General features: G+C 36.5%; 1 protein-coding gene across 1 annotated transcript in view; it reads left to right on the top strand.

The window, feature by feature from the left end:
- The window catches only part of LOC100369047 (flavin-containing monooxygenase 5-like), a 22,357-nt gene extending 3,518 nt beyond the window's left edge, over positions 1–18,839 (top strand). The window contains exons 2-11 of the mRNA XM_085498544.1: positions 678–759; positions 1,697–1,887; positions 3,984–4,153; positions 4,446–4,607; positions 6,178–6,304; positions 8,678–8,848; positions 8,969–9,227; positions 10,412–10,597; positions 14,574–14,707; positions 17,048–18,839. Coding sequence (XP_085354670.1) covers positions 739–759; positions 1,697–1,887; positions 3,984–4,153; positions 4,446–4,607; positions 6,178–6,304; positions 8,678–8,848; positions 8,969–9,227; positions 10,412–10,597; positions 14,574–14,707; positions 17,048–17,228 — 1,602 coding nt within the window. The 5' untranslated portion in view covers positions 678–738 and the 3' untranslated portion in view covers positions 17,229–18,839. The remainder of the gene's footprint in view (positions 1–677; positions 760–1,696; positions 1,888–3,983; positions 4,154–4,445; positions 4,608–6,177; positions 6,305–8,677; positions 8,849–8,968; positions 9,228–10,411; positions 10,598–14,573; positions 14,708–17,047) is intronic.

Raw genomic sequence — 18,839 nt, 5'->3', positions numbered from 1 at the left:
AATTTTGCTATGCAAAGAAAAAATTATACATCATTAGTTTGTATCCATCCATCCTTCCATCCATCCATATATTATTTAGTCAAGGTGTTCAGTGGACAAGGTTGTAATAGTTACACTATGTTTATTCATCAAGATAAAGATGATTATGTCATATACAATATCTTGTTGGAAATATTTAAAGTCCAGCCAATGACCTCAAGTATATTCTGTTACATTTTACTGGATTTTATACCCATATAATCATACCTTTAATCAGAGATAATAGAGTACTTTAAAGTGTCCACTTTATTATGATATACCAATTATGCTTACATGTGTCGTGAATACAGTTATAACTTACCGGTACTTTTTCATTTTCAAATGCACATCAAAATGACTTAATTCAACAATCAACAAGCCAACTTGAAAATTCAATGACTTTTTGCCAATCCATAAAATGCAGCTACCCTACCCCACATAATAATAGTACAGCCCAGGTAGAGATGTGATCCTGATAGGTGTATTTGTCACATTATTTGTGCTGTAACTTGGCTATTTTCTTATTTCCAGAGTGGCCACACTTGTAAGTAATACACTGGCATGAGTTCTTTATGTCAAATATTTGTTTCTTGTCTGCATATCAAATGTTTGTTGTTTGTCTTCATATATTCACTCACCATATCATTACATCTGTACAGTTGATGCTGAGATGCTAGAAATTACTTCTGTACGAACCACCAGGAGCAATCACTCACCACCATGCAGTCAAGTATATTCTATGTATGTGATCTAACTTACTGGTTACCTGCTATACTGTAAATGCATTAATTATTTACTGGTTTATAATTTCGCTATTTTTGTTGATAATTAAAATTACCTAAATTAAATCCACGTGAACGTGTAGAATAACAATAGAGCTCATTGTTTCACCGCCAAATTCGTGAACTTCAAACCCAGTGAAATTGCTCAAATCGTCAATAGTGAAATTAAATGCCAGTGAGAATAAATGGTTTTACAATATTCAGTTCATTGTTTCAATGTGTACTATCAACAACAATATCATGCAGTCACTTCTTGCTCATAATTGAATCTTTTTTTAATTGGTAAATATATCAATATATCAGATCAGTGTACATGTACACTGACATGTACATCCTTATTTGTGCCTCTAAGTTTGTTGAACCCACTTGATCTCAAAACTCCCAATAAATCAAATAATTTAAACATTAATGACATTTAAAAATATTTGATGATTCCTCTATATTACCGGTAAGTTGTTTTGTACATAAATATATGTGATATTGGTTTGGTTGAATTCAACAGCACATGTATAAATCCATAAATCTATATAATTACCCGGTAGTTCAAAGGACAAAGTCCAAAATTGGTGATGTTTAAATTGAGTTCATAGTGTCATTGTGTTGATCCATGTGCATCTTGTCTTGGACATACTGATTAAAGTAATGCATTAAACATTGGATCCAATTCAAAATAAACAACTGGCTTCATTTCGTAGTCGTATGTATCTGACATATCTGACATTACATTAAAACTTTTCCTAATTTTCTATACACTACATGTAGCTAACTGGCACAAATTGTTATCGTTAATGTCACAATGCTTGTCTAACATCAAACTACCATACACAGTATTTCATTTTTGTTTATTTTCTCATGAAAAGTCATTGATTATTGCATTATATCTTTGAAAATTATAGAGGATGACATCAACACCAATCACTAAAACACAAGTATGTGTTATTGGAGCAGGCATATCAGGTCTTGTTGCTGCAAAATGCTTCAAAGATGCCAACTTTGATGTGATTGTTCTTGAGAGAACAGATGAAGTTGGTGGACTCTGGACTTTCCGGGAAAAGTTATCTTATGGTGTAATGAGATGCACACACATGTGAGTGGTACTTTCTGTAATGCATATAACTCAATTATTATCTTTAAGGTAGTAGCAGGGAAATATAGTGTATATATTTTCTGAAATATTCGATATACATGTCGAGAGTGACATTGTTTGTTTTTGACAGAGAACCATAGGGCCAAGTGTGAAAGGAGAAACAAAACATAATCCCAGATATTATCATTCACAAAAAAATACTCTCCACTTGGTGGGCCCTGGGAGCTGCATATGCATGCTGGGCTATAGTCTCCACTTGGTGGGCCCTGGGAGCTACATATGTAAAGCTGGGCTATAGTCTCCACTTGGTGGGCCCTGGGAGCTACATATGTAATGCTGGGCTATACTCTCCACTTGGTGGGCCCTGGGAGCTATATGTGCAAAGCTGGGCTATAGTCTCCACTCTATGGGTCCTGGGAGCTGCATATGTAAAGCTGGGCTATACTCTCCACTTGGTGGACCCTGGGAGCTACATATGTAAAGCTGGGCTATAGTCTCCACTTGGTGGGCCCTGGGAGCTATATGTGCAAAGCTGGGCTATACTCTCTACTCTATGGGTCCTGGGAGCTGCATATGTAAAGCTGGGCTATACACTCGATGGACCCTGGGAGCTACATATGTAAAGCTGGGCTATACTCTCCACTTGGTGGGCCCTGGGAGCTACATATGTAAAGCTGGGCTATACTCTCCACTTGGTGGGCCCTGGGAACTACATATGTAAAGCTGGGCTATACTCTCTACTCGGTGGGCCATGAGAGCTGCATATGTAAAGCTGGACAATACTCTCCACTTGGTGGGCCCTGGGAGCTACATAATCCCAGATATTATCATTCACAAAAAAATACTCTCCACTTGGTGGGCCCTGGGAGCTACATATGCAAAGCTGGGCTATACTCTCTACTTGGTAGGCCCTGAGAGCTGCATATGTAAAGCTGGACAATACTCTCCACTTGGTGGGCCCTGGGAGCTACATGTGCAAAGCTGGGCTATACTCTCTACTCGGTAGGCCCTGAGAGCTGCATATGTAAAGCTGGACAATACTCTCCACTTGGTGGGCCCTGGGAGCTACATGTGCAAAGCTGGGCTATACTCTCTACTAGGTGAGCCATGAAAGCTGCATATGTAAAGCTGGACAATACTCTCCACTTGGTGGGCCCTGGGAGCTACATGTGCAAAGCTGGGCTATACTCCCTACTCGGTAGGCCCTGAGAGCTGCATATGTAAAGCTGGACAATACTCTCCACTTGGTGGGCCATGGGAACTGCATATGCAAAGCTGGGCTATAGTCTCCACTCGATGGGCCATGAGAGCTGCATATGTAAAGCTGGACAATACTCTCCACTTGGTGGGCCATGGGAGCTGCATATGCAAAGCTGGGCTATAGTCTCCACTTGGTGGACCCTGGGAGCTACATGTGCAAAGCTGGGCTATACTCTCTACTTGATTGGCCCTGAGAGCTGCATATGTAAAGCTGGACAATACTCTCCACTTGGTGATCCATGGGAGCTGCATATGCAAAGCTGGGCTCTCGTCTCCACTCGATGGACCCTGGGATCTGCGTATGCAAAGCTGGGCTATACTCTCCACTTGGTGGGCCCTGGGAGCTATATGTGCAAAGCTGGGCTATAGTCTCCACTCGATAGGCCCTGGGAGCTGCATATGCAAAGCTGGGCTATAGTCTCCACTTGATGGGCCCTGGGAGCTGCATATGCAAAGCTAGGCTATACTCTCTACTTGATGGGCCCTGGGAGCTGCATATGCATCCTGGGCTATACTCTCCACTTGATGGGCCCTGGGAGCTACATGTGTAAAGCTAGGCTATACTGAACTTGAACAACAACTACAAAAATAATGAATGTACGTGTCTCAATATTGCTTTAAACCTGTGTCATTTTGGTAATCAGTATATAATATGAGTATACATAAAACACTGAAAGAAATATTTTAAACATTGAATTTTAAATTGTGACGTTACTTCTACTGAGAGAGGACAGTAGTTGTATCAAGTTATATTATTGCCGATAACATTATTGTATACTGAAGTATTACTATGAACAAATTGAAATGCATTATAACACCATATTTGTTTTTTTCAGCAATGTATCCAAACAAAACTATTGCTTCTCAGATTTTCCATTCCCGGATGAAGTACCAGACTATCCACATCATTCCCATATGTCAAAATATATAGTGGATTATGCAAAACATTTTGAAATAACTGACTTGATACGATTTCAAACTGAGGTCAAATTGGTGGAACAGAAAGGTAGGCATATGTACCTTGTTACATGATTTGTTGACCCAAGTTAATATGGGAGCATCACATGTTTACCAAGTGAATATACATACTATTAGTGGATGATATCAACACAATGACTCAATATCACAATGACCCCATATACAGTACTATATTTCACTACCAACAACCCTTGTGTTTTTATCTCAACATTTGTATGTCATGAAATTCATGCAGTTTACATTATTTTTGTGAAATGTTAGGATATCATAATTCGAAATGACCTTTAACCTTAGCATTTTATGTCTATTCCTACTCTCAGAGGATGGGTGGCATATTACAATAGTGAAAGTTGAAGAAGATGGAATGGGAGGATATCTTAGAACAGATGAAGAAATCATTATTTCTAATTTTGTTGCCATAGCAACAGGACATCATGCTACACCTAAGATTGTAAAGTTTCCCGGACAGGATACTTTCAAAGGTCAGTAAATCAGCTGCCCATAATTCTTCTTATTGCACCTAGACTTTTATTGACTTGCCAATTTGTAACATGTGGGGAATACAATGTTAATTTGATCATTAATTATACTACTGTAAAATACTTCATTTTAGCTGGAATTAATTTTTGCTGAGTTCAATGTTAAATATCAGAAAAAAGGGATATTCACTGGATTTCATTTTCATTGAATCACTCCTTCAGCGAAAATAGCGAAATTTAATTCCAAGCAAAAATAAAGTATTTCACAGTATAGCAAATTTTATAAAGTTGATTTACTACTTATTTATATGATTACATACATGGGGCGTTCAATAAGTAATGCCCCTGACCCATTTCCCATAGCAGGAAATTAATGAAACTTGGTAAAGTTATTAGTCTTCCTCTACATAGGAACCATCCAGAGTTATGCATTTCTCCCATTGTCTGATGCAGCTCTGGACACCGTTTTTGTAGAACACCCCAGTTTGGTCCTCCAACTTCATTGTAACTTCAGAAATCAAGGCTGCATCATCTGAGAAACGCTTTCCTTTCAAAAACAAGTCAGAGAGTGCAAGGTCAGGAGAGTAAGGGGGATGGGGTAGGATTCCATAGCCACACGCTAGCTACGCTTCCGATCTGACGACATGCGAGTTGTGGACCGAAGCGTTGTCCTGCAGGAGGAGGATACCTTTGCTAATCTTGCCTTGCCCTTGATTTTGTTAGCTTCCCTTAATTCCATCAAAAGTGAAGCGTAATAGGCTTCTGTAATTATGGTACCCTTTGCCAGGAAATCTGTAATCACTACTCCGTCCTGCTCCCAGAAAACTGTGAGCATGACCTTGCCAGCGGAGGGCTGCACCCTTGCCCTTTTTGCAGGTGGTGAGTCCAAGTGCTTCCACTGCATTGACTGGGCTTTGGTCTCTGGATCATAGTGATGGACCCAAGTTTCATCCTGTGTAATCAGTCTTTTTTCTTGGCACATCTCCAAATTCATCCTCGAGCACTCAATGCGTTCTTGCTTCTGGAAAGGTGTGAGCAACCTGGGAATCCATCTGGCAGACACCTTATGCATATGCAAATGGTCATGAATTATAGTTTCCACATACCCTGTACTAATCTTGACCTCTTGGGCTATTTGGCGAACAGTAATATGTAGATCTTCCAAAATGGCTGCCTCAACTTGACAGACAGATGCCTCATCAATGGCAGAAGAGCCATTGGGAGCTGTTTCCTCATACTTCCGGCCATGTTTGAAATCACAATGCCAGCGTTTTACAAGGTCATATGATGGGACATCATCACCATAAGTTTCTTTCATTTCATCAAAAGTCTCCTTTGGTGTACGTCCTTTCAAATACAAAAAATGGATCACTGCGCGACACTCAACTGGCTTCATTTCACACCTGACTCAGGTCAAACACCTGTGAATCAGAAACCACAATTAGTTCAGAGCTGCAACATAACCCATAGAGATGTAAATCATTACACAAGCAAAATTTCTAGATCAGAGAACTGGAAGTGGGTCATGAGCATTACTTATTGAAGTACATATTATGTATATGTGTATTGGCAGGTGACATCATCCAGGGTGCTGAGTACAAAGACCCTGTAACTAATAGATTGGTAGGAAAGAAAGTGTTGGTTGTTGGGATTGGTAACAGTGCTGTGGATGTGGCTACGGACTGTGCATCTGTTGGTAGGTAAGTATTGGTAACAGTATAGTGGATGTGGCTACGGACTGTGCATCTGTTTGTAGGTAAGTATTGGTAACAGTGCTGTGGATGTGGCTACGGACTGTGCATCTGTTGGTAGGTAAGTATTGGTAACAGTATAGTGGATGTGGCTACGGACTGTGCATCTGTTGGTAGGTAAGTATTGGTAACAGTATAGTGGATGTGGCTACGGACTGTGCATCTGTTGGTAGGTAAGTATTGGTAACTGTATTGTGGATGTGGCTACGGACTGTGCATCTGTTGGTAGGTAAGTATTGGTAACAGTGCTGTGGATGTGGCTACGAACTGTGCATCTGTTGGTAGGTAAGTATTGGTAACTGTATTGTGGATGTGGCTACGGACTGTGAATCTGTTGGTAGGTAAGTATTGGTAACAGTATTGTGGATGTGTCTACAGACTGTGCATATGTTGGTAGGTAAGTATTGGTAACTGTATTGTGGATGTGGCTACGGACTGTGCATCTGTTGGTAGGTAAGTATTGGTAACAGTATAGTGGATGTGGCTATGGACTGTGCATCTGTTGGTAGGTAAGTATTGGTAACTATATTGTGGATGTGGCTACGGACTGTGCATCTGTTGGTAGGTAAGTATTGGTAACAGTATAGTGGATGTGGCTATGGACTGTGCATCTGTTGGTAGGTAAGTATTGGTAACTGTATTGTGGATGTGGCTACAGACTGTGCATCTGTTGGTAGGTAAGTATTGGTAACAGTGCTGTGGATGTGGCTACGAACTGTGCATCTGTTGGTAGGTAAGTATTGGTAACTGTATTGTGGATGTGGCTACGGACTGTGAATCTGTTGGTAGGTAAGTATTGGTAACAGTATTGTGGATGTGTCTACAGACTGTGCATATGTTGGTAGGTAAGTATTGGTAACAGTATAGTGGATGTGTCTACGGACTGTGCATCTGTTGGTAGGTAAGTATTGGTAACTGTATAGTGGATGTGGATACGGACTGTGCATCTGTTGGTAGGTAAGTATTGGTAACAGTATAGTGGATGTGTCTAAGGACTGTGCATCTGTTGGTAGGTAAGTATTGGTAACAGTATTGTGGATGTGTCTACAGACTGTGCATCTGTTGGTAGGTAAGTATTGGTAACTGTATAGTGGATGTGTCTACGGACTGTGCAATCTGTTGGTAGGTAAGTATTGGTACCAGTATTGTGGATGTGTCTACAGACTGTGCATCTGTTGGTATAGGTAAGTATTGATAACTGTATTGTGGATGTGGCTACGGACTGTGCATATGTTGGTAGGTAAGTATTGGTAACAATATTGTGGATGTGTCTACAGACTGCATCTGTTGGTAGGTAAGTATTGGTAACAGTATTGTGGATGTGTCTACAGACTGTGCATCTGTTGGTATAGGTAAGTATTGATAACTGTATTGTGGATGTGGCTACGGACTGTGCATATGTTGGTAGGTAAGTATTGGTAACAATATTGTGGATGTGTCTACAGACTGCATCTGTTTGTAGGTAAGTATTGGTAACAGTATTGTGGATGTGTCTACAGACTGTGCATCTGTTGGTAGGTAAGTATTGATAACTGTATAGTGGATGTGTCTACGGACTGCATCTGTTGGTAGGTAAGTATTGGTAACTGTATTGTGGATGTCTACAGACTGTGCATCTGTTGGTAGGTAAGTATTGGTAACTGTATTGTGAATGTGTCTACAGACTGTGCATCTGTTGGTAGGTAAGTATTGGTAACAGTGCTGTGGATGTGGCTACGAACTGTGCATCTGTTGGTAAGTGTGTATTGTTAACTGTATTGTGGATGTGTCTACGGACTCTGCATCTGTTGGTAGGTAAGTATTGGTAACTGTATTGTGGATGTTTCTACAGACTGTGCATCTGTTGGTAGGTAAGTATTGGTAACAGTGCTGTGGATGTGGCTACGGACTGCATCTGTTGGTAGGTAAGTATTGGTAACTGTATTGTGGATGTGTCTACCAACTGTGCATCTGTTGGTAGGTAAGTATTGGTAACTGTATTGTGGATGTGTCTACAGACTGTGCATCTGTTGGTACAGTTTGTAGGTAAGTATTGGTAACTGTATTGTGGATGTGTCTACAGACTGTGCATCTGTTGGTACAGTTTGTAGGTAAGTATTAGTAACAGTATTGTGGATGTGTCTACAGACTGTGCATCTGTTGGTACAGTTTGTAGGTAAGTATTGGTAACTGTATTGTGGATGTGTCTAGAGACTGCATCTGTTACCACCTCTGTCAAATTTACCACCCACTGGCGATATTGCTGTTGATGTAGCAGAACAGATTGTTATTCATATGTTTTTGCTTTTTAAAGTAATTTTTTTTATCCACATTTCATTTCAGATGTAAAGAGGTCCATCTTAGCACAAGGTCTGGTGCCTGGATTGTACCAAACTATATATTTGGATGTCCAGTGGATCATTTTTCGTGTCGTGCTTTCTTATGGTTGCCATGGCGAGTTGGCAACTCTATACTAGAAAGCATAATCAAGATGATATCTGGAGACCCAAAAAGGTAAGTACATGAACTTGAACTGTCATTTTCTGTACACTTGACTTCAAATTGGTCATGTCAACTAGGGCATTGAATTATTATAGATGAAAACCTTATTTGTATATGTTTATTTGTTGGTAGGTGGAAATTAAATCCAAAGATGAAAGCATTACAAACACAACCAACTGTGAGTCCCACACTGATACCTTTGATTCAAAGAGGTTACATAAATATGCATTCTAATATTACGAATATGGATGGTAATAAGGTCACGTTTACAGATGGGTCGTCAGCAGAGGTAGACCATGCTATTTTCTGTACTGGATACAATGTCGATGTTCCATTTCTTAGTGATGATGTCAAAAAGCAGGTGTTTGTTGAAGGCAGCAATAAAGTAAAGGTAATGAACAAATATACATGTATATGTTGTCTAACATATTTTTTCTTCTGCAGGATTGTATATATATATGTACACCTTGTACACTACAGAATCTTATGATCTATGTCTCATTTAATGTTGTATTGGTTAAATGGTTATTATTATTGGTTAAATGAGACATAGATCGTAAGATACCCCATAGAATCCTATGGAATACCATATCCTATGGAACCCTATAGTATATAAAGTCATAAGCCATGTCAGTCATGCAGTGTGGAGCATTGTCAGGGAATGCCAATGTTTATTCCCAGACGAGACACAATTTCTCTCCAAATCACAAAGTTGGGGGTACAGAAATTTATTTGCATTTCAATAAATATGTGAAAACCCTGGGTGTAGGGAGAGTGGTTAGCATGTTTGCCGAGCATCAGGGAGGCCCTGTGTTCGATCTCAGAGCTGAGTACAGCCTGCCCTGCCTTCCAAACAAGTGATATTAGGTTTTTTAGCCATATCCTATTGTATATTCATCCCATTTTTAAACTAACAATGTCATGCAAGACCTCTGCAACACAATAGAGTAAGATTCACAATCAATTCGTCCCACCCTGACACATAAGTTGATTTGTGTCAATTCATCTCTATACACTTTCATCCCATTGCCTTCGGTTAGCCTTACGATCTAGTGCAGGATGACTTCCTTTATATATTGGTAACAAGACAATCATGTGTGATGCATATAAAATACAATAGGAAAGTACAACATGAACTTGAAATATGAATAACTTGATTTGATGATTGATGGATTGCAAAGTTTGATACAATAAACGACTGGTGTTCAGGCCTTGGGGTGCTGTCATATGCACAATGAGTGCAAGACCATGATTAGATGGAGTTTGTTGTTGGATCTTGTTGTGTGTAATGGACAAGCTAGTATTGAGCAAACCTAATATATCAGACAAAACGACTTTGAGGTGGATAAACTTGTGTGACGAATCAACAAATGTGATTTGGAAAAAAATCAACCGTCCACCTAGAGTAATACTCTATCATCCGAGAGTGTACAGTAATGATGGAATACAATGTCCAAATATGGAATACAATGTCCAAATATGGAATACAATGTCCAAATATGGAATTCAATGTCCAAATACGGAATACAATGTCCAAATATGGAAAGTGATATGTTATAATTTATTTTATTTTAGTTGTTCAAGAATGTATTTTCTCCTGAGATTGGACCATCCATGGCTTTTATCGGTTTCCTCCAGCCAGCATCTGGTGGTCTGTTGTCAATGTGTGAAACACAGGCAAGATGGTTTGTTGAGTTATGTAAAAATAAATGTCAACTACCACCAAAAAGTAAAATGTATCGCGTCATGAAAGATGACCAGGTAAGTTATTTTACAGTGAAGGCCCAAAACATCTATAGCTCCACCTGTATCTATATTATGACATCACCACATTATTGTCTACTGGTGAAATTGTCTGTATCACCTGTATCTATATTATGACATCACTACATTATTGTCTATTGGTGAAATTGTCTGTACCATCTTATCTATATTATGACATCACCACATTATTGTCTACTGGTGAAATTGTCTGTACCATCTGTATCTATATTATGACATCACCACATTATTGTCTACTGGTGAAATTGTCTGTACCACCTGTATCTATATTATGACATCACCACATTATTGTCTACTGGTAAAATTGTCTGTGCCATCTGTATCTATATTATGACATCACCACATTATTGTCTACTGGTGAAATTGTCTGTACCACCTGTATCTATATTATGACATCACCACATTATTGTCTACTGGTGAAATTGTCTGTACCATCTGTATCTATATTATGACATCACCACATTATTGTCTACTGGTGAAATTGTCTGTACCATCTGTATCTATATTATGACATCACCACATTATTGTCTACTGGTGAAATTGTCTGTACCACCTGTATCTATATTATGACATCACCACATTATTGTCTACTGGTGAAATTGTCTGTATCACCTGTATCTATATTATGACATCACTACATTATTGTCTACTGGTGAAATTGTCTGTACCACCTGTATCTATATTATGACATCACCACATTATTGTCTACTGGTGAAATTGTCTGTACCATCTGTATCTATATTATGACATCACCACATTATTGTCTATTGGTGAAATTGTCTGTACCATCTGTATCTATATTATGACATCACCACATTATTGTCTACTGGTGAAATTGTATGTAACATCAGTATCTATATTATGACATCACCACATTATTGTCTACTGGTGAAATTGTCTGTACCATATGTATCTATATTATGACATCACCACATTATTGTCTACTGGTGAAATTGTCTGTATCACCTGTATCTATATTGTGACATCACCACATTATTGTCTACTGGTGAAATTGTATGTAACATCAGTATCTATATTATGACATCACCACATTATTGTCTACTGGTGAAATTGTCTGTACCATCTGTATCTATATTATGACATCACCACAATTTTTGTCTACTGGTGAAATTGTCTGTACCATCTGTATCTATATTGTGACATCACCACATTATTGTCTACTGGTGAAATTGTCAGTACCATCAGTATCTATATTATGACATCACTACATTATTGTCTATTGGTGAAATTGTCTGTACCACCTGTATCTATATTATGACATCACCACAATTTTTGTCTACTGGTGAAATTGTCTGTACCATCTGTATCTATATTATGACATCACCACATTATTGTCTACTGGTGAAATTGTCTGTATCACCTGTATCTATATTGTGACATCACCACATTATTGTCTACTGGTGAAATTGTATGTAACATCAGTATCTATATTATGACATCACCACATTATTGTCTACTGGTGAAATTGTCTGTACCATCTGTTTCTATATTATGACATCACCACATTATTGTCTACTGGTGAAATTGTCTGTATCACCTGTATCTATATTGTGACATCACCACATTATTGTCTACTGGTGAAATTGGATGTAACATCTGTATCTATATTATGACATCACCACATTATTGTCTACTGGTGAAATTGTCTGTACCATCTGTATCTATATTGTGACATCACCACATTATTGTCTACTGGTGAAATTGTCTGTATCACCTGTATCTATATTATGACATCACCACATTATTGTCTACTGGTGAAATTGTCTGTATCACCTGTATCTATATTATGACATCACTACATTATTGTCTATTGGTGAAATTGTCTGTACCATCTGTATCTATATTATGACATCACCACATTATTGTCTACTGGTGAAATTGTCTGTATCACCTGTATCTATATTATGACATCACTACATTATTGTCTACTGGTGAAATTGTATGTATCACCTGTATCTATATTGTGACATCACTACATTATTGTCTATTGGTGAAATTGTCTGTACCATCTGTATCTATATTATGACATCACCACATTATTGTCTACTGGTGAAATTGTCTGTATCACCTGTATCTATATTATGACATCACAACATTATTGTCTACTGGTGAAATTGTCTGTACCACCTGTATCTATATTATGACATCACCACATTATTGTCTACTGGTGAAATTGTCTGCATCACCTGTATCTATATTATGACATCACCACATTATTGTCTTCTGGTGAAATTGTCTGTATCACCTGTATCTATATTATGACATCACCACATTATTGTCTACTGGTTAAATTGTCTGTATCACCTGTATCTATATTATAACATCACCACATTATTGTCTACTGGTGAAATTGTCTGTACCATCTGTATCTATATTATGACATCACCACATTATTGTCTACTGGTGAAATTGTCTGTAACATCTGTATCTATATTATGACATCACCACATTATTGTCTACTGGTGAAATTGTCAGTACCATCAGTATCTATATTATGACATCACCACATTATTGTCTACTGGTGAAATTGTCTGTACCATCTGTATCTATATTATGACATCACCACATTATTGTCTACTGGTGAAATTGTCAGTACCATCAGTATCTATATTATGACATCACCACATTATTGTCTACTGGTGAAATTGTCTGTATCACCTGTATCTATATTATGACATCACCACATTATTGTCTACTGGTGAAATTGTATGTAACGTCAGTATCTGTATTATGACATCACCACATTATTGTCTACTGGTGAAATTGTCTGTATCACCTGTATCTATATTATGACATCACCACATTATTGTCTACTGGTGAAATTGTCTGTACCATCTGTATCTATATTGTGACATCACCACATTATTGTTTACTGGTGAAATTGTCTGTATCACCTGTATCTATATTATGACATCACCACATTATTGTCTACTGGTGAAATTGTCTGTATCACCTGTATCTATATTATGACATCACTACATTATTGTCTACTGGTGAAATTGTATGTATCACCTGTATCTATATTGTGACATCACTACATTATTGTCTATTGGTGAAATTGTCTGTACCATCTGTATCTATATTATGACATCACCACATTATTGTCTACTGGTGAAATTGTCTGTATCACCTGTATCTATATTATGACATCACCACATTATTGTCTACTGGTGAAATTGTATGTATCACCTGTATCTATATTGTGACATCACTACATTATTGTTTACTGGTGAAATTGTCAGTACCATCTGTATCTATATTATGACATCACCACATTATTGTCTACTGGTGAAATTGTCTGTATCACCTGTATCTATATTATGACATCACTACATTATTGTCTACTAGTGAAATTGTCAGTACCATCAGTATCTATATTATGACATCACCACATTATTGTCTACTGGTGAAATTGTCTGTATCACCTGTATCTATATTGTGACATCACTACATTATTGTCTACTGGTGAAATTGTCAGTACCATCAGTATCTATATTATGACATCACCACATTATTGTCTACTGGTGAAATTGTCAGTACCATCAGTATCTATATTATGACATCACCACATTATTGTCTACTGGTGAAATTGTCTGTATCACCTGTATCTATATTATGACATCACTACATTATTGTCTACTGGTGAAATTGTCAGTACCATCTGTATCTATATTATGACATCACCACATTATTGTCTACTGGTGAAATTGTCAGTAACATCAGTATCTATATTATGACATCACCACATTATTGTCTACTGATGAAATTGTCTGTATCACCTGTATCTATATTATGACATCACCACATTATTGTCTACTGGTGAAATTGTCTGTATCACCTGTATCTATATTATGACATCACCACATTATTGTTCACTGGTGAAATTGTCTGTGTCATCTCTTTGGATGATGGTGTCAAATCTTCTTCGTTACAGGTTAAATGTGATAGTCGTTACTATGCATCAGCAAGACACACAATTCAAAAAGATCCGATAATATACTGTGATGAAGTTGCATCATACTTTGGAGCAAAACCTCAAATTTGGAAGCATCCTACATTGGCTTGGAGGTGAGATACAATGTAACTTATGATGAGCAACTGTGATATCTGTAATGTGCTATTGTTTTAACCACAGTAATATTTTGGGATTCATTCCACCCATCAATAGTATGTTGGGAGATACTGCATTCCTTATTTGTACGTCATGCCACAAATACACTTACCATTCAGGAGTTGTTTGATTTTAGATATTTTTTGAGTCAGTAATTTGGTAAAGCAAATCGTTTGACGTTCAATAGTAATTTTCATTTCAAATTGCATATTCTACAACACAAGTCACTGCTACTACTTTTCATGCTTGTCCTTTTTCTCGTGATCTGTTCAGTGATTTTTGTGCTGATGTAATTGTGCATATGGTAAAGAGTTCTTGTTGGATAATACTGGAGATAATGTGTGATATTGCCCAAAGCAATATTTATATTTTTTCTGTAAATGTATATTCCCTTGTGCAATGGCAGCATTAACAATAAGATTCAGGTGTTCATAAAACGCTGTATTTTTCTAATGTTCAAAAATGTTTACATACAAGTTTGAAAATCTTATAGACGTCTTCTTTGTGTGTTATATTTACGTCGCTTTCAAACACTTTCTTTTGTTTATGTCATATGTAGTAACAATTTATGTAGCATTTATCAGATCTCAGAACGCCAATGATTGTGAAGGAATAATCATGCGCACTTGACATTGGCATTCTGGGATGGCATATCTCATTAAATAATAACTACAAACAGGAAAAGAAGTACGTGGTATTATGGTTATCATGAGAAAAGCAGGCATCAGGCAGCATAGATTAGTACTTTGTGTTGGTTTGATTTGACCAACATACTTCTTATTCATGCTTTGCAACATTGTTGTAATAATAGCTTCACCATAAAATATGAGTTAGGAATAGCAGTGGTGAATTTAGGGGGTGGACCTGGGGGTCTGGCCTCTTCTCCTGGAAATTACAAATTCTTGAACCCTCAAACTAATGATGCTTGGGCTGACTTTGAATTAACATATTTTACAGTTCAAATAACTGTAATATTAATTCTTTTTTTAATGACAATTAATCTTGTTAACCTAACTCAGCCTCTGATCATATACAAAATGGTTTGAAGGCTTTTTGGTGCAACAAATCTAATTTTTTTAGTAACATTTTAACTCAAAAAGTTTGCAGGCGGAATTTAAAACTTTACCAAATTCTGATAATACATTGTTAAACAACAATTATCATTGATCTGCATTAAATGACATTAAGCACTACCAGTTGTACAATCTAACATGACATGATTACTAATCATTTTAAACAATTTGAATACCGGCATTTAATATACATGTATATACAATCTATATACAATGTATATATATTCTGTTTAGTCATTTTATGTGTTATTTTATTTATACATACTTGTTATTATTATAGAGGTGTTTATAGTTTTCTCACCTTTATTTTGAGTTGAGTTTATTATAATTACACTATAAGGTCTAACACGTAACCATGACAGACAACCAGGCTACTGCTGTGTCTCTCTCTGCATGAAAATAGTTGTATTGTTGATTATAGAGATGAAGCATTGCGATGAATTTATAGTGGCAAAAATTGTTTAAGTGTTCATAAATATACATGTTTGTTCAATTTTATAGACATTAATCATAAATCTGCCAATGTTTGAATGTATGCTGTGTTCACTTTTCATAACCAGATGAATCCTTGCCAACATTTTTCTGCACTTTTTTCTTATATTCTTCAATGTTTCTGGAAATGAACTCTAATTTTGGAACCGACAGACAAAATTTGAGTAAATTTTCAGTTTTTACTCTTTTAATTTGGCTATTTTTGTCCCAATTTTCTATAAACAGGAATTTGTTGTGATGAAAAGAGGTTACTGGTGATGAAAAGGTTATCAATATGGCATTATTTTCAAAACAGTTGTGCAATCAATGGTGATTATTTACTGAGAATTTATAACTGCAATTCCTGTTGTTTACTTTTGTCATATACAGATAGTAGTTTACACTTTCAATGGGTTATTTGGTTTGGTATGGGCCGGCAATGTTAACATATCTTGTGAAATGCAGAACTAGCCTAACACTTGGTATTTTTCACAAATTTTAGAGTAACTTCAACTAATTAACTTACTTCATGCCGACATTTGGTTTCAAGTTACACCTCAACTTTAAAACACCAACATAGGTTTTGTCTCTCTTCTTTACAAGTCCTTGATCCACCTCTGAATAGAATACAAGTTAAAAATAGAATAGAGCTAGTGATAGAACTATCTGCCTCAACAACTGTATTCCCTGAACGTGTGTGACAGCTAATTAGATTCACTAAGTAACTAAATTTCTTTTATTTATTCATTGTAGGTTGTTGTTTGGTACATGTGGTTCTGCTCAGTATCGTCTACAAGGACCACATAGTTGGAATAAAGCATATGACACTGTGAAGAATGTGCCAGTGACACCTTTCATGAACTATATTGCTCTCTTTCTTTTTTTGCTAATATTTTTATTTGCTACTGCATGTTGTTTTTTCAATTGTTATTAAATGTACAATGTCTGTAAAACATTTTAAGAATTAATGAGACTAACTTGTTAAACAGCGACAGGTAAATCAAATAAGGATGAAGTGAAACAGTTCTGGTTTATCCAAACTTGTTTCCATGACAATCTAACTTTGGCAGCCATTTTGGATTTTAAAATGTACAAATTTAAAGACTTGAGGTTCATAATTCACAAACTACCCAATGTTTTTTTAGGGAGGTACCCATTACCGATGCAGGTTTAAAGAACCACATCTTGCCAGAGATTTATCTGAGTCTAAATTAAATGAAGACCATAACTGTCTAGGCTTTGTTCAGTTATGTTTGTCAGTCATGAATATTAATGAAGAGGTTATGCTTTTGTTTAAGAAAGAGAAAAATATGCATTTTTTCACCAGAAAAAAACATTGTTTTCAGCAAAATAAATATGACACTACATAAAGTTAATGCCAAAGTGTCGTTTCTCCCATTTTTTAAAAAACATTGAAAAGTCCTCCCAAAGCTATCTCCGTACCTTAAAAAAGCCAGTACATAGTAGAATTCAATTGCGCTTTTGATTGTGTGGCATGCTCCTTACATTATTTTTCCATTGTTTGTAGTTTGATACCTCTCAGTAGTATGGTTATGTAACTTTATTTAGGTCTCCATATATATTGGAAAATAGTTCTTTGATTTGACATGTAACACAAATCAGGTAGAAGATGAATAACATTTTGTGATTTCTTGCTCGACCTGTCTATGTCCAACACAGAAACATTCTTACTTCTACGGATAGATATCCAAATATCCACAAATGTCAATAAAATAAACAATGATGACATATTCAGATTTATCTTATAAATCCCTGTCAATTCCTTTAGGCCAATATTTGTGAATCTGTTAGAATCTAGACAGCAACAGCTCCTAGATATTAGTGTCACCCAATGACCATTTTAGCTCCGCTGTTTGATTACTTTGATATTATACATATTGGAACTATAAACAGGTTGACCTCTCTCAGATTTGTTCATTTCATAATGACATCTTCAAGTCTCTAATTTTGATGAATACTTTTGTAATTTTTGGTAAAAAGTGATATTTTCGACTTCTTGTTGAAAACCGCAAGTCTGATTGTTTTGATATTATACATATAGGTACTACATGTGTACCTCTCTCAGATTTGTTCAATTTGTCATGATATCTTCAATTCTCTAATTGTAATGAATAGTTTTGACATTTTGACGAAAAGTGATATTTTCGACTTCTTGTTGAAAACTGCTAGTTTGATTGCTTTAATACTATACATTCTCAATTTTTATGAATATTTTTGTCATTTTGGGTAAAAAGTGATATTTTAGACTTTTTGTTAAAAACCGCAAGTTTTTAACAGATTTGTTCCTTTTCTAATGATATCTTCAGTTCTTTAATTGAAATGTACATTGCTAACAGCGGAGCTATCTCAACTGACAGACTGCTTGTTTATTGTTTTTTATTGCTTTGTCACATCGTTTTTCCTTTTTCTTTTCTTGCTTTTATTGTGCATTGTATCCATTATAATGCATTCCAATGGATGTTAAATTATAATACATTGATCTTACCGGTAATAATAAAGAACTTCCCTGATTGCTACCAAGAAA

Source organism: Saccoglossus kowalevskii, chromosome 1 (genome assembly GCF_978046115.1).
Source record: "Saccoglossus kowalevskii chromosome 1, keSacKowa6.1, whole genome shotgun sequence".
NCBI lineage: Eukaryota > Metazoa > Hemichordata > Enteropneusta > Harrimaniidae > Saccoglossus > Saccoglossus kowalevskii.
Note: the sequence above shows the minus strand (reverse complement) of the source record. Positions and strands in the feature narration are given on the sequence as shown.